Source organism: Aythya ferina (assembly GCF_964211825.1).
Source record: "Aythya ferina genome assembly, chromosome: 6".
Classification (NCBI taxonomy): Eukaryota; Metazoa; Chordata; class Aves; order Anseriformes; family Anatidae; genus Aythya; species Aythya ferina.
Window position 1 is genome coordinate 36,250,008 of NC_140303.1, and position 16,613 is coordinate 36,266,620.

General features: G+C 39.3%; 1 protein-coding gene across 1 annotated transcript in view; it reads right to left on the bottom strand.

Moving 5' to 3' along the window:
- Nucleotides 1-16,613, bottom strand: part of LOC311438809 (von Willebrand factor D and EGF domain-containing protein-like) — a 177,182-nt gene that overhangs the window by 135,066 nt on the left and 25,503 nt on the right. The window contains exon 2 of the mRNA XM_084523694.1: nucleotides 4,142-4,326. Coding sequence (XP_084379820.1) covers nucleotides 4,142-4,326 — 185 coding nt within the window. The remainder of the gene's footprint in view (nucleotides 1-4,141; nucleotides 4,327-16,613) is intronic.

The window sequence follows — 16,613 nt, forward strand, 5'->3', positions numbered from 1 at the left end:
ATACAGGTATTGTTGGGCATTTTAAAAACATTGTCATCTGTAGTTCAGCTGTAGAAATTCTTGCTGCAGGACCACAGCTGGTAAAAAAAAATACAGTGGCTGCACAGACTCATAGGAGAGAAATGTCTTTAAAGTCTTATCTGAGCCATGTCAGACTCCAAAATTTCCTGTACCAGGGGCAGCTGGAGGCTAGCAACCTGCAGAGCTGGAGCTATCATCCTTCCCTCCCACCCTTCCCTCCAGACAAGTGCATCCAGCAGCCAGGATGAGAATCGGGTGCACCTCTGGTCCAGAGCAAGAGGATACTCAGAGGCTCCAGTGCAGGCCAGCTCCTGCCATGCATACCAGCATGTCTGCAGGAAATAAATTGAGCCAAGGTGAAGAGCTGCCTTCAAAGTGAGAGGAAACCAGGAGTTAAGCAGTGGCTGATCTGAGGGTTTGAATCTGAGCTGACAGGATGTGGTACAGTGCACATACATACCTATATGAGTGTGTGCATGTGTATACTTGTAAGGGTACGCACCTGGTATGTGCCCATCAGGCCAGGTAACATGCATATGTCTACATGCAAGTGCTGAACCATACACATGGTCTACCTGCAGCCTAACCTTGGCAGTGAGTGCACAGTGATTGCTGTGGTCAGCAGGGTAAAAATCTGTTCTTCTCTCCCTGCTTACAGAATACAGCCCCACCAGTCCTCCATTCCAGAGGACAAGTGCATGGTAGTAACAATTGTTCTAGTAGATAGGCTGGGTTTAATCCCTTTCTTTTTAGCTTATCATTTGTTATTTGCAATTGACTACCCAAAGCTGAAAATATTAGCATTGCTTTGAGAAATAATGAATCTGACTCGTGCATATGGTATCAAGAGCGTTATTGCTGGCTCCAGAACCAATTGCTATTTGCATAATCAAATTCTTAATTGATGTTTTTTCCTTAAGGTTGCAGTGTAATCTATGCTTTTTTCCCCTTGTGTAAACAAGAAGAAGGAATGAAGCAGCATGTTTCCAGAGATATTTCTGGCTTCACCATGAGTTGTGAGGCAGCCTTGGAAGGCCTTCCTGTCATTAGCATGGCATTTGGATTTGCATTACGGTTAGCAGCAAGCACTGCTATTCTGTTATGCACAGATTGATCTGTTATCTGACTGTAGTGCAGATCTTCAATAACACTAGCAGGTTGTGTTCTCTCTCCTTTCTTTTCAGTATTCATTCCTTTCCTGGGGCTTGCCCATATGTAGATGTAAGTCTACAGATGTATGTGTACACCCTCTATTATTTTAATTCAGAAGCCTGTTTTTGTAACTGATGTCTGTTTCTCCCCTATTGACGGGTAAATACATCTCTATTTTTTAATAGATTTTCTGCAGAGCTTTAATTTTTATGTCACTTTTTCTCTTCCTCTGAAGGTCATTTTGCTACTAGGTCTGGCCATGTTAGTGCATTGCATCTTGGTCTGAGTTTTAGCCCTTAATCTCACTAAAGGTTTGCCTACCCTTTCTTCCTTTAGTGTATTTTTTTTCCCTTTCACAGTGAATTTGGCAGTTCTGGAAGAACAGGCTATTGTCTGTGATCTGTAGGCAGCAGTTTTGATACCTGGGGATACAAAATTTGCAAGTTTGTGTTGTTTTCCGCTACAATTTTTCGTTGGATTGGGAAGAGGCTGTAGCCAAAAGCACATGCCCAGGACCCAGTAATTGCTCTGCCTCCTCTGGGAGCACAGGGAGAAAGGCAAGGAAGAAATCAAGGGAGGAAGGTCAGGATCATTTGCTAACCACCAGGGAAATTCAGCAGGCAATACCTAAATTGGAAAGCTGTTTCAATCAAAAGTATTTTGCCACTTGAGGAAAAAGTTTATGGACAGCAGTTGGATTCAAGGGATGGAGAATTCAGGAATACAATTCATTTTTTCACTCTCTTTGACAAAAAACAAACAAACAAACAAAAAAACTTTTTTTGTGTGTGTGTGTGTGTTCTGCCTTTTCCCTTTGTCTTTTATTAATTTGTTTAATTAGTGGGTGAGAACCAGCTTCTTTTGAGTTGTTGTTATTTGTTTTTTCTTGCAAATGTTGCTGTGCCTCTTTATGATGTAGCTGTAGACAAGCTCTCAGCTTCTGTTTGTGACTTGGTTCTGTTTTCTGTTGAACACATTGCTATTTTTATGCAACAATACTCAGACAGGGCTTTTTTATTGTTATTATTTATTGTGGAGCTTCTTTGTGGTAAGATTCAGATTATGTGGCAGTGCCTTCCCACATGTCCATCTATCATGAGCTGTTTCTCCTGCCACAACTTTCTCTGGGCAAGACCTCTAAATCTCTGTTATGGTTTAAATCCCTTTGAGCTCAGTTGGGTGACAAGAATCCTTAGCTACCATTATTTTGAATTAAGAAGTTAATCTTATCCACTGATAAGCAGCTAATTGCATCCAGCCAGTATCAACAGGATATCACCAGGCGTATATTTTACAAGATTTTGGAGTAATGTACTTTTTAACTCCCCAGCTGTATTGTCAGGCTTTATTTGGTCTCTTTTCTCTTCTATCTGCTCAGGATTTTGTCTTTGACTTGTTTAATTAAAATCAGCTCACTTCAGCCAGAGACTGGAATGTCCAATAATAACTGCTTATTAGGGAGTGGAAGCTGTGCAGTTATTAATTTAAATTATTTTGTTCCAGAGGTTTTGCTCAAATTAAATGGAAAACCAAATTAAACAATGATTTAATTAAGTGGAAGAGATGGAACGTAGAGGCAGATTTAGAAGGTGAAGATCTGAAAGAAGTGTATTCTTCCAGTCCTGACATCTAACAGATGTAATCCTTCAGCAGCATGGCGAAACAGAGATTTACTGTCATTCAGAGGATAATGAAGAAACCAATGGCAAGAATTATGTTACAAGATAAGGAACTAAACTAATGAATATAACTCTACAAACCTGCATAAAAAACTCCATAGAACAGATTTGAAGAAACAAAGCATGTATTGTTTGATGGAAATCTCAGACAGTCGAGTAGTACTACATACTTGAAAATGCTGAAATGCAATGACAAATTAATTTTTATAGAATATATACACACTAATATAGCAATCTGTAAAAATAAACCACATAATGCATTGGGATATTCATTCAAGGATGACCTGCCATGAAATGAATATTTCAATAATAATCATGCTAATTTGTTCACATTAATTAGATTTATGGATTGTGTATGCAGAGAGTTAGAAATCCCACACAAGTGACAATTATCTCTTAACATTTCATTTAACTTTAGATTATGAAGATATACTTCTGTTGTGACAAGTTCCCAGTTCCTTTTTGTATGGATACATGTTGTTTGCTAATTTCATGAAGGTTCTCCAGAAGGTTAGCATCACCTATTATTAAGGATCCCGACACTCTAGTTTGAATACTTCATCTTTAAAGTAATTTACAGCAATTGATTTATTATTTTCTGAATAATTTTGTTGAATACTTTGCTTGAAATTACTCTTATCTCATGTGCTGGGTTATTCAAAGCGGCAACAACTTTACTTAGAGTCTCAGGTTGCAGTAGAAGCAACGATTGTGAGTTAAAAATTACTGCCATACATGTTAAACACACATGAAGGAACTTTTTTGCTCTATAAAGTAGCTAACAATCTTATGAAACTAAATAATACAAAAAAAAATCAGTATCAGTAAAGGACTCAGATTTAGCTTTTCCTTCTGTAACACTAAAGAGCTTCTTATCGTGTTGACTTTTCTGATTTTTTCCCATCTGATTTCATAATGAGAAGATATTTCTAATTTATAATAATTTATATGGCAAAAGAGTCAGGTTCCAGAATCTGTTCCTGAAACACCAGAATTGGTTGAAAAAGTATAATTTACAGTGACATAAATAGGTTAACAAATATATCTCTTTACAGCTTGAAAACACCTTGCTTTGTATTTGATTACTACCCATCCACAGGGATCCTGGCCTCTGACTATGACCCTTGGATATAAAAGTATTGTTATTATTATGGGAAAAATGTCCCATTACTTCTCACCCAGTCCCATTGCACTCTACTGGTTATGAGGGTATAGAGGTGACTGGAAAGGAAAATCACATTACAGGATTTATTCACATTCACCAGGGTTATTACATAGTTTTTACTGACTTCGACACATCTTGTTGGCATTTCTGCAGGCCTCTTGTTGATCATGAACCGGTACCATGCCGGTGGCAGCGAGTGGTCACACACCATGTCCTGAGCAGCTGTTCTCTGCAGCTCCAGTGAGTCGTACCTGGTGCTGCGGTAGGGATTGCGCAGGATGCGGTGTCCTGCCGGGGAGCACTCAGGAGCTGAAAAGTGAGAAAAGACAAGGATTAAAGAAGCTGGTTCAGTGGAATTCTGGTAATAAGCACTCAAAGATGGGTGCGCCTGCTTATATGTTCAGTTTCAGTTTAGCAATGGGTTAAATTTCAAGGCAGACACTGGGAAAAGATGAAATTTAGAATTTAAACATAGAAAATTTAAAGCAAGGTAGTATTTAGTTATCTAGATTTTCATCAAATCTGAACCAGAACCAGAAACCATAACCCTGTAAATGTGATCTGGATCTATTTCTAGAGATTAGTATCTGAATTTCTTCTGCTCAAAAATCAAGTAATATTTTGAGGTTCTAAAGTCTTGTGATCTTTAAAAATAAGTTTGTTTCTATGTTTTTATTTACTATCTGCATGAGTATTTTAGTCACGATATTATTTGATGCTCAAGAATAAAGTGCACCTCACATACTTTTAAATACATACTTACAAAAATAATGAAAACGAATTCTAAAAAGAGAGAAGCCAAAATTACCACATGTTTTTTAGAGATAAATTCAAGTTAGGCTTGCAGCTCTTGGAACCATAGGTCAGCTATACCTTGCCTGAAGCAGGTACCGATAAAGCTAGACACATGAGAGCTCCTGTGTGTGGATCACACACAAAGTTTGAATCTGAACTGCTGTCTATCTGTGTTTGTTTGTTTACATGCCTGCCTTTTTTTTATTTCCATGTGTGTGTTGTTTCTTTGCAGAATATTCAGTATTTTCTTATCACCTAATAAGAGGAAGCCTTCAGTGATTCTTTTAGAAGTTGTTTATTAACAGAAAGCTTATCATGAAGGGAGAAAAAGGACCTTTTCTTGGTTAACTTTTGCTTCCATTTGCTTCCATTTAACTTTTGCTTAACCATTTGCTCCCCTTCTGCAAAATGGGACACAGGAGGAGGATGAGGTGGAGTTGGGCTGCTCTGCACATCAGCAACAGAAGTCTCAGCTCATTTCTTGCTGCAGTAATCTGTAATTGTTAATGGTGATGGAGCAGGCAGAGAACACATCACAGGAAACACACGACCTGGTTTGGGGAGCAGGCCTGGCAGTTAGCAAAATTACCCCTTTGCACTGTAAATAGAGCATATTTATGTGACACCATTGACAGAGAATGAGACCCCCTCCCCATAATCTCATTTTTCAAATGTCACTTTTTGGATAATAACTCTTCTTTAATGTTACACCAGTGGCACTCTGAAACAGATTTATCATTTTTATTTTATTGACAAGATACTCAGAAGGTCAAAGTCAATCCATTTATAGCACTATTTTTAAAGATTATTTTTATTGTGCCAAAGGCAAGGCAATGGTATACAAGACAAATGGGGACAAAATGTAGCGTAACAGAGCCTTCATTGCAAATTTCACAGAATTTAACTGTCAAAACTACAATGAAATTCCAGTGCAAAATTCCATTGAATTAATACAATCACCTTTTCAAATAAAAAAGTAGTGCCAAAAGCTTTTCTTTTCTGCAGTTAAGAGACATTTTACAGAGGAAACTCTAGGAAATATTAGACCAATTAAATCTGGGATCTGATCCCCTCTGTTAGATGTCCTTTTTGGGCATCTGTGCCAAGCACTAGAGACCACTTGGAGCCCTCTGCCAAGTTTCAACCCAAGGGACTAAATGACATTTCAGCAGACTGACTATTTCACTCAAATGAAAAGTTTTCCCTATATTTAAAAACTGTTAAAAAATGCAGGTCCTCACAGACCTATTCAAAGTCACTCAGAGCTTCAGGTGTGTTTGAGGGAACAGGGCTTCAGCTCATGGTGATATCTGCTTGCTCTAAGTTCCTCAAAAAAAAACAAGAGACAAAAGCATCTAAAAGTAAATGGGATTTAAATATGGCTCTGTATACAGCATTGGCACAGGAATCCTGTGAGACCCTTGTGATATAATTAATAACATTCAGTTTCTCCATAACAATAGTATCAAATAATTCATTTAAATGTAATTAATAACCTTCTGCTCGATGTGTATTAGTAATAATCCAAATTCACACAGTATTCTGTGGTCTTACCAATGATTAAGTACTCTGTCTAAACAATGCAAATATATTAGACATTGAGACATGGCTAATTATTTTTCATCCTTCCCATAGTTTTGTTTGCAGTAGTTTAGAAAATGCTGCCTTGCATGTTAACATTGGAGCTGTTTAATGCAGTGGATGGGACATGCAAAGGACATGAAGGGACTCAGAGTAACAAGGGAAGGCAGGATATGTCAGTGAGGAGATGGGTCACTAACCAGCAGTATTTGGGACAACAGCCATGCAAACAAGTCCTGCAAGGCATGTTTGTGAAGCCCTGTGAGCAGGAGCAAGCTTGAACCAAAGCTCACCCAGGTTTTGCAGCAAGCCATCAGCAGCCCAACCCCTCAATTACCGAGCTCCTATTGTATAATGCTGATTATAGCCATATATCAGAATCAGGGTAAACTTTAACATGTAAATTGCAGGCCATGATACAAGTTAATTAGTACTGTCTTTCCCACAAGAAATAATAAAGGCAGTGCTGTAATCAAACTATATCATGAAAATGTTATTTGAAGAAGATACAGTAGGGCCCTGCTGGTGGTTCATGGGCAGCAGGATGCCTGCCCGTACCTCCTGGTGACTACAGTTACACAACAACCAGAAGGCCCCTGGTAATTTTTATTTAATGCAAAAATCAGGTAGATATGTCAGCTTTGTGTACAGTGATAAGAGCTCAATATCCCAAATGTCCCTCCTGCTGTGGGGGTCACAGCCCCCCACAAGTCCATGTCTTGTATGGAGTTGCTGTGTTGCAGGATAGATTGCATTTAAAATGATATAATTACTTCTTTACATATGAGAAACCCGTACAGTTAGTTTGCTTTAGTTTCCTGCAAAGAGCTGCTTCTTGTGCCACCACCACCCTCCGTGTGGGCCAGCAGCTGTTGCTCAGACATCCAGATTTGCTTGCTTTGCTAGACTCCAAGCACTTGGTTTAAACCCAGCAAATCTGCGGCAGCAACGTGCTGCAAAGAGGCACCAAATGGCTCCTTTCTGACACATTCAGAGCAAACAACACCAGTACCTGCTGCAGCTGCTAAGTGAAAACAGCAGTAGTGTATCTGTGGTGGAACAGTACAGCAAGTCTTGCGAGGGAAATCTGTCTGCCTTGAAGCCCTAAGGAAAGCTGCCATCAGTGCCACAGAGGTCAAGATCCACATGATGTGAATGTGGGGGAAGTTGTTATGTGTAAATGAAATATCAGAGGGCTGTGGGCTGGCCAGGGAGAGGAGAGCTGCCTGTGGAAGGCACAAACGTCTGGAAATGTCACATGGAAAACGAGCAGAATGTGACTATCTGATGTGGCGTTTTGTGCATGACATGCTTCTGGGGAACTAGGGTTTGGCTGGCAGCTGAAGGAAGCTCTGATGTGTCCACAGCTGGGGGAAGACAGGCACGTGGGGAGACGCTTGGGGTGACAGCCCAGAAGCCTGTCTGCGGGGGGTCATCCAACAGTACCCTCTTGGGCAGTGACACTGGTGGAACAAATGCTACTGTGGGGACACTCTCTCAGGCAGCCACAACAGACACGTGTCCCTTCCATCTGATGCCCACAGTGGGGAGGGACACCAGGAATTGGAACAGCAGGCTGAGGACTTGAAAGGAAATCATTCACTAAACATTTGCTTTTATTCCTGAGGGAAGGCAAGAGCGGGTGTGACACAGCTCTGCCTGTCACTCTCACTCCCAGCAAATATCAGTGGCTTACGCAGAGAAAGGTTTACGAAGCTCTGAGATTTTGTTTGTTTGCTTTGAATAGCAGCAGCAAATCAAATAATATCAATAGGTGATTGCAGCTCGAAAACCCTGAAAGAAATATAGTCCACAAGCCTGAGGTGCATGTTTGTCTTGGGTAAAGCGGTGCCAGGCACACAATATATTTAAAGGGCATCCTAAAGCTCCAGGAAATAGCTGGCAGAATGCAAAATAATTTTTGTGTGGAGGGTGAATGAAAGCCCGGTGATTGATCCAGATAATAGGAACCAACAGCAGCATTTGGTGATATGTTGTGATTGCCGTGTGGCTGGGAAAGAGAAATTCCCAGCCCGGCCTGGCCCCACGGCTCCCAGGTGGTTTCACACCCCACCAGGGAGAAGAGGGGCTGGGGAGCTTCTGAAGCGTGGCATCTGAAATGCACACACATATGTGTATGTAGGTATGCATGTATGTATATGAATGTGGAGATTTTTATATATATTTAAACTTATGGATGAAAATCCTCTTGTTTTCGACATTTGTATGATGTATGGTTATTTTGTGAAATCCCTCCCTGGCAGATGTTCAGATTTTCTGCTCTTTTTTTTTTTTTAAATTTATTATTATTATTATTCTAAAATCCATAGTGTAACAATATGTTATCTTGAGTGTTTGAATTTCTCCTCACAGGAAAATTATAACATATTTTCATTTTGAAAAGTTATTTCAAAATGCCTAGGGTATTAAGCTGTACCTCCAAATCTGTGGCAGATCAAGACTGTGTTGGCTTTCTTCTCTTCTTGTCTCAGAGACAGAAGGAAAACTTTTTGTCGGCGGCCACTTCCATGCCTGGTAGCTGTATTTCACTGATGTAGCAGAGCTCAGGTGAAAGTTTCTGAAGTGCCGTCTGCTTCCCAATAGGATGATTTACCATATGTTGAAAGAGAGTTTGGGCAGAAAAGGAAGGCAGATACTGGGAAAGGGAAATTCTTTCCAAGCTGCTAATGGATGTATTCAAAATAACAGTAGAAGGCTCTGATCTGATAACATCTAAAAGTTTCTTTTGATGGTTGCGAGCTACAGATGTACAGTTAATAGATAAGGCAGTTGTAGCTAAGAAACGTCTGTTTATTACAGACAGAAATCACTGCCTTATTTCACTAATATTTGCTACCATTTTAATACCATTATTCTACATGGTGATGAGAGAAAATTTATTTCTAAAATTATTCAGACAGGAATTTGTTGTGAACATGAATGTGACCACTATAAAAAATGCTTGAAACATTCATGCTCCTCTGGTAGGAAAAACATAATAATTTTATAAAAACTATGGTAAGCAATAAATAAAGCTATTTTCAGATAATTCAGAAGCAGAAGAACCTCCTACTGAACTGAAATAATAATGAACCTCATTGGATAAACACCACATACTCATAATGGCTAGTTCTTGAACAAGTCATATTTTGTTCATAGAATGAAATTGATAGAGATAAATGAACCTTTGTGTAAAATGAATGTAATTATAGAAAATTTGACCTAGGAAGAGACTGAGCACCCGCTGAAAAGAAGACAACATTTTTCATACATATTATTTGGACTCAATAACAGACAGAATTAAGAAAAAAAAAAATCAGGCCAAGCAGGAATGTGATTTTCTAGGCATCTGCTGCTTAACATTTCCCCTTAAATATTACGCTGTTTGAAAATAAGGTGTCTTCTGGTAACCGGGGCAACTCAGCACACAGTTAAAGACAGTTTCACGTGTATGTGTTATACAGTAAGCACTCTTTTAAGGCAGGCATTAGATTGTTCAGCTGTAGGGACCTGATATGTTTTGAAACAAGAGTCTGTAGTATTTCCTCCTGCAGAGTTGTCCAAGCACAAATGACAGAGGTAGTGAAGTGGGAACACATCCCATTCTTTCTCCTCTCGGTCCTATGGATGCTTTATACTTTACCCTTGAAATTTTCTACTTAGAGCATGTGCAACTGAAACTCTTACTACATATTACTTCCACCAGGCAGAATTAATGAGTATATTGCTTAATTCTTAGGGAATTATTATTATTATTATTATTATTATTTTCAGCACAAAAGAGTTAGCCCTGAGAGAAAGTGCAATTAAAAAAAAAAAAAAAAAAAAAAAAAAAAAAAAAAGTCCTCCTACAATCTAAAGATGCTGTCTGTATGAAGTACCCAAGTTTCATTTGCCTGGGAACAAAGTCACTTATCATTCTGGTCTCCTACAAAGTAAAGCAATATACTATTGACAAACCGGGGGCCAACATTCAATTGCAGGGAAAACAATTATTTATTCATACTAGTATCTCTTATCTGGGCTTGCATTTCTATTTTTAATTTGTGGTTTAGAAAAGAGGAATTGATTACATGCAACCTCTCCTCTGTCCTGTGTTTCCCCTGAATGCTTCGCAGAGTAATGAGCTATGAGCTCCACAGGAGTACGCAGACAGAGATGGACAAGCAACTTACACAGGAACAGAAGTGTCAAGAAAGGCCAACAAAGTAAGTGACAACAAGAGGTCCCTGAAAGAAAGGTGAGCGAAGTCTGAGGAACTTCTGGGCAGCTTAACATGGAGTTTGGAGCACTTTGACAGAAGATGTTCAGCAAAGAGATTTGTTCTGCACTCCATAAAAAGGAAGGATGAAGAAACCACATATTTCCTTTTGGGGACAACAACACACTAATGACCAAATGACCTGGGTGAGCAAAGAAGTTTCCAGAGGATGTGCTGTCTTTTGAAATATTTCTCTTTCCTGGACTCTCTATCTGGCATTTCTCACCAAGAGGCAATTTCATGACAGGGAGAACACATGATAAAAAATTATCAGGAGGCTGGACAAGACAGGAAATCTGTAGTGTCATTGCTTGGTGAAATGTAGCCTCATCTATTGAAGCTGCCAATTAGAAAAAACAACAAAGTCAAATTGTGTCAATTACTCTATTAAATTTTACCAAATTTCATCCCCACTAATTCTGGCTTGGCTTCAGAGACAGAAAACATCAGCATCTGAATATAGAAATCACTATTGCTATGTCAGAAGAGAATTAAAAACCTCATAAATGTCCTCAAGTTATCTTTAAGTTAATGGTGATGCCTTTAAGGACTTCTGAGCAGTCAACAAAAAGAAAATTATAATTATTGTTATTGATTGGTCTATTTTGCTCTCATTCCTCATAATGAAAAAATGAAACAATATGAAAAGGTTCGTTCTCACCTCCTAATCTCAGCCGAACATACACTTGCAAATGTAGCTTTCCTAAATAGCAGTAGCAAAAACAAACTCATGTTTTGATTTTAGAACCCACTGGGCTCTATTCAGATGGAAATTTGATTTCCATGGTTTACCCCTTTGAGAGTCGGAGTTGTTTCCATGCCTAAACCGTGATGTGGGCTAATTACAATTTGAGAGCCACACATTTTTCCAGACTGCTCCCTTGGTAAATGCTGAATTTTGGACACATTTCCCCCACTTCTTCAGCTTAATTCTGCATGTGGATGATACAGTGTTGGAGAACATGTCACTTCTAACTTATTGTCAGTGAATTCAGGATGCCGCAAAGACTGGCAGAAAGATAAGGGAACTCCAGCTGAAGGCAGCTGAGTGCTGCCAAATGCCAGATTCCTACATACGTCCTGGGTGTGATTTAGTTCCTAATGTATGCAGGGTGACGAGGCAATTTTTCCTGTTATTGTTTTGCTATTATTCATTGCTATTATTCATTCCATTCACCAGCACAATAGTGTTTTTGGCAGCCACACGCTCCTCACACGTTTATAATGGGCTTTTCTGTCAGGGCTTTGACATTTAGGAAGAATGGTTGGGTTTGCTCTTGCCTTCTCAGTAAGGTTTTATTCATTACTGTTCTGTGGCAATGTTCTCCTTGTTTGTACATGGACACGCTCCATTTCCCAACTAAAGCACAGCCCTAGAAGGATCTCACCACCTCCTGACCGAGATCCAGTTCCTATTGACCCCATCCATTCATCCACTCGTAGGCTGCCCACTCCTTGAAACTTGGAGAGTCAGCACAGAATGGGCTGGAGCACACAGCACAGAGAATGCAGAAACCCTCCACAGGCATTATTGCACTTTGGACGGATTTAAAAATATTAAAATAAAAGGTCATGAGCTAGAAATAGTCAGAGGTCTGCCTGGCCAGCGTGATAAGATAAAGCTGTGTACTCCCAACAGTGCAAGTGTGACATTAAGTGTAATAGATTTACAGAAACCATGTTTATCAGTGATCCTCAGTGTTTGTTTCTTCAGTGTTCAGAAGATACAGCTTCTGTACATACAGCTGTAATTAACTTTAATATTAAAATTCAATAGCTCCTTCCTGCTATAGAAACAGGATGGTCAGAGCTTTAGCCTACGGTTTCCTATAACCATGGTGATATTTCAAGGAAATCTTGCACATCTCGATGATGTCCATTGTGTACCTAGTACTTAAACAAGACCTATTGGCACTAGTTTGTACCATGAAAGAGCAAGGCTTTCAGCATCTATACATGAAAACCTCTCCAGAAATACATTTACTCATTTTATTTAGTGGAATTCAGTCCTCACGCACTGTTCTAGTGGGTACAAATTTTATTTTTTCACAGAATCACAGGTTTCTCTTGTTTTGGTTGCTCCATAGATCTGTGCTAATTCACCAGGCGTAACAGAAGCATTCATAAACATAGCAGGCTTCCAGGAATCTATAAGGACTTCAGTCATAAGTCACTTTGTGATATAAAAGAGAATCTAGTTCAGCTGGTATCAACTGAGCCTTCATTACATTTACAGCTGCTACCTGTGCAGTCTTTTAGGATATAATTACCATAATAAGAAAAACATCTCCATAATTATATGTGCGTAAAGCAAGATGCCTTTCTCTGGGCATCTAGCTAGAGCTGCAGATACAGATATGCACGCTTGCAGAGGACACAGGGGATTAGGGAGGCAGAGGAATAAATACAAGACAATTGTTGCCCCATATGGAGCATATTATAGGCAGATGTGTTTTGATCAGGATCAGCCGTGCAGAAGGTAAACCGACTGATTTTTTCTCGTTTACACTGAACTAACTCTAATCACAGTGTAGTTTTGTGTGGTTTAAAATGTATGCTCTCTTAAAAACAATTCAAAATTTACAGGGGAGAGTTATGTCCTCCAAAAAAGGCCTTTAGATCTGGGAAACCAGCTTTATCTCCTGTTGGTCAGCCAGGCTTTGTGGGGGTTTTGCACATGGGGATGGGATGGGACGGGACGGGACAGGACAGGACGGGACGGGACGGGACGGGACGGGACGGGACAGGATGGGATGGGACAGGACGGGATGGGCTTCCCCCCACCACAGCTTATATGTTGTCAGTGCTTTTTGCAGGAGGTGCAGCACTGGCACTTTGTAGTTTTTAGAAAGTAAATAAAAGAAAATCAGATTGCTGGATGAAGTATTCTTGATGGGAACCACTCTTTTTTTCTTAGACACTGATAACCCAGTACCAGACAAGATGAATCTTAGTAATTTTTTGTTTCTATGGAGCCATTTCCATGCTGAGCTTTCAATTCTAACTCCTCCACCTCCTTCTTGCCTGATAACAGTGAGCATAGACTTTTAGCTTATAAAATAGAGCTATACCTTTTATTAAAAAAGATGGTTCTAAACACAGTATTATTGAAGGAAGAAGTAGACAGAGCTTAATGTTTCTGCTAATTGATAATTCAACAAAAATATTATCTGTGTATCACCATCCATAAGTAAAACAAGGTATTTATAGACACACATGTACTATATCAGATTTTCTTCCATCTATCTATCAAAAGATTATCAAAAAACAGACTTCATTTTGCATTCTTACTCAGTAATTGACTAATAACTGTAATTTTCATCTTAAGAAGATAGGCTAGAAACCACTCTTTAGAAAAGCCCTACAACATAACAATTGATCAATTCTTCATTACAATTGATGCATTCAGTTTACCACAGTAATTTCATTTGCAATTTGAGATTAAAAAAAAAGAAGAAAAAAGTCAACAAACAACAAAAATCTACTCAAGCAATTTCAGATTGGAAAGCCATAACACAAATTAGTACACAAAGAAACAGCAGGCAATCAATTTATCATTTGCTACTTTATTCTTTAACAATTTGCAGTCATTGTTGAGTTGCTTTTGAAACCTGTTAAATTTGATTATGTGTAACCTGGTGAATTTCAGGCTTTGGTCATTTATCTGTTTTATGAGTTGTCCAGAGAAGAGAGGTTTTGTGCAGGTAGGTCTGTCTGGCACCTGCCAAAATCTGACACAAACACACAGAGCTAAAACTTAGCATGAAAGACCTGGCACTTCATTTTAATTTATTTATTTTTTTTTAGTATTAATTCAGTTCAGAGAAGGTTTAGCTCCCAGTGAATCAGTTACAGAGCACTCCTAAAGTCACACTGTGGACCTACACCATGTAAGTCAGCTGTAGTCCCATGTGTGCTATTGATTATCATGTCTCCTACAGCATTAAATTTGTGGGTGGGACATTACGGAAATGTGATGATGTTCTTAACACCACAGTTTGAATAACACACCTGTGCGCCCATTAATAAAGAGGGTTTTGCCTGTGATAGACTGTGAGAAGTGGTGCTGTCGCATGCTGCTATGCAGACCTTACACCTGTTCACATTTATTCATAGGTGACCTCAAGAGGGCTTTCTATTTTTCATTCTCCATAATGTTTGTTTTTCTACATTTGGAAATGAGGATCCCATTAACCTTTTTAGCCTTGATGTCAAACTGAGTTGTATGAATATTGTTTGCAGGCACATGATATGCTCAGAGAGGCACTGGATGTGCTCAGAGCACAGAGTGCTCAACAGACCTGGTGGAAGAGCTGCAAAAGGCAAACAAACAGATGAGAGGAAGGGGGATCACTTGTGGGCATTGTCTACTGGATTTAGGCTCTGCATTTAGAGCTGGCTGCTTTTCCCTGACCTGAAACCAGTTCTGCCATGTATTGAGCAGTGCTCAAACAACTGGTTATACCTTGGCAGATCCCTCTCCCACTGAAGCTGCTCACTTTTATATAGTCTATAAACAAGAGCAAGCTGACTTATCTAGCTTTCAAAACTATTTCCCTTCCTTTTCTTTTATTTTTCTTTCTCTGCACCAATACATATTCAATTGTTTTTTATAAGATGCATAATTTCAGCAAAAGCTACAGTTCTGACACCAAATATTCTGCTGCCTCATGATTGCCCTGCAGAGCAGAAATCAGGGCTCATTTCCCCACTCCAAAGCATATTAAAACCAGTTTGTGCTTTGCCCCAACTACTGCACATTGGCTATAATAAAACAGAAGATTTTATTTATTTATTTATTTTAATATAAGGAAGAGAATGTCAGGCAGAGGCACTTAACTGTAGGAGAAGTTTTCACAGAGCAGACTTCTGAAGGGATGGAGGTAGGTGCAAACTCCCTCCAAGGGAGGGCAAGGTTTGCCTGCTGCCACTAGCTCCAGTCACAATGGGGGAATTTAGGCAATTCTCTGCCCTCCTGCCTTCCTTGCCCGCAAGCTCTGCATCATGGAAAATGGCTGCTCATAGACCATTCAAGCTGAACTGCTCTGGATAAGTGTATTCTCTCATCTTAGAGGTGAGCCAGGTATTTTATTCTGCACTGTAGTATGAGCAAATAGTCATACTTTACCCTCACTCTTGCCCGATGCCATTCAAGCAACTGTCACTCTTCAAATTTCATTTGCTGTGAATAAAGTTCAAAGTTACCTACTGATTGAGACAAAGGATAGTTAAAAATGGCATCATGATGTGCCTCAAAGATTTTCCCTACATATTAAAAAATCAATGTTGAATTTACTTTTTTTTTTTTTTTTTTTTTTGGGGGGGGGGGGATTTTTATTGTTTGGTTGTTTTTTATTGTTGTGTTCTATTTTTTTTTTGTTTGTTTGTTTGCTTGTTTTTGACTCTTGCATTGGCTACACTGATTGTGCAGCTGATCGTGTTTGGCATGTTTCAGTCTCAGCAGTCCAAAATGAATCTTTTCATCAATAGAAGTATGCAGTACAAGGCTTGTTGTCTCTCACTCAAAGCATGTTGAGGACAGATCTGTGTTTTTGTTTGACGAACACCAGAACACCAAGCCCTCATGCCTAAGGTCTCAGGACTGAGATAACTTCACTTTTCCTTTTATGATTTCAGCCCCCACAATTTGCTCACCTACCCTCAACCTTCTGGCAGGAACTACAATTCTCACTTTTACTCACATATTACTTTCAAATGTGGTGTGAAAGAAAAGCCAGGGTCTGAACTTACTGCGAAGGTCTTTGGTAGCTATTTTTAACCTCTCGTGCCTTCTCTGACACACCACAGTAAAATTCTAGGCTAAGGATGAATTTCATTGCATCCTTTCTATTATTTGCTGAAATAAGTGTAAAAGAAAGCACTAAAATCTAGGTTATTTCCTTACAGAACATGTAGATTCAGCAATATTAATAACAACTGAATGGCTAAATCCCTGCAA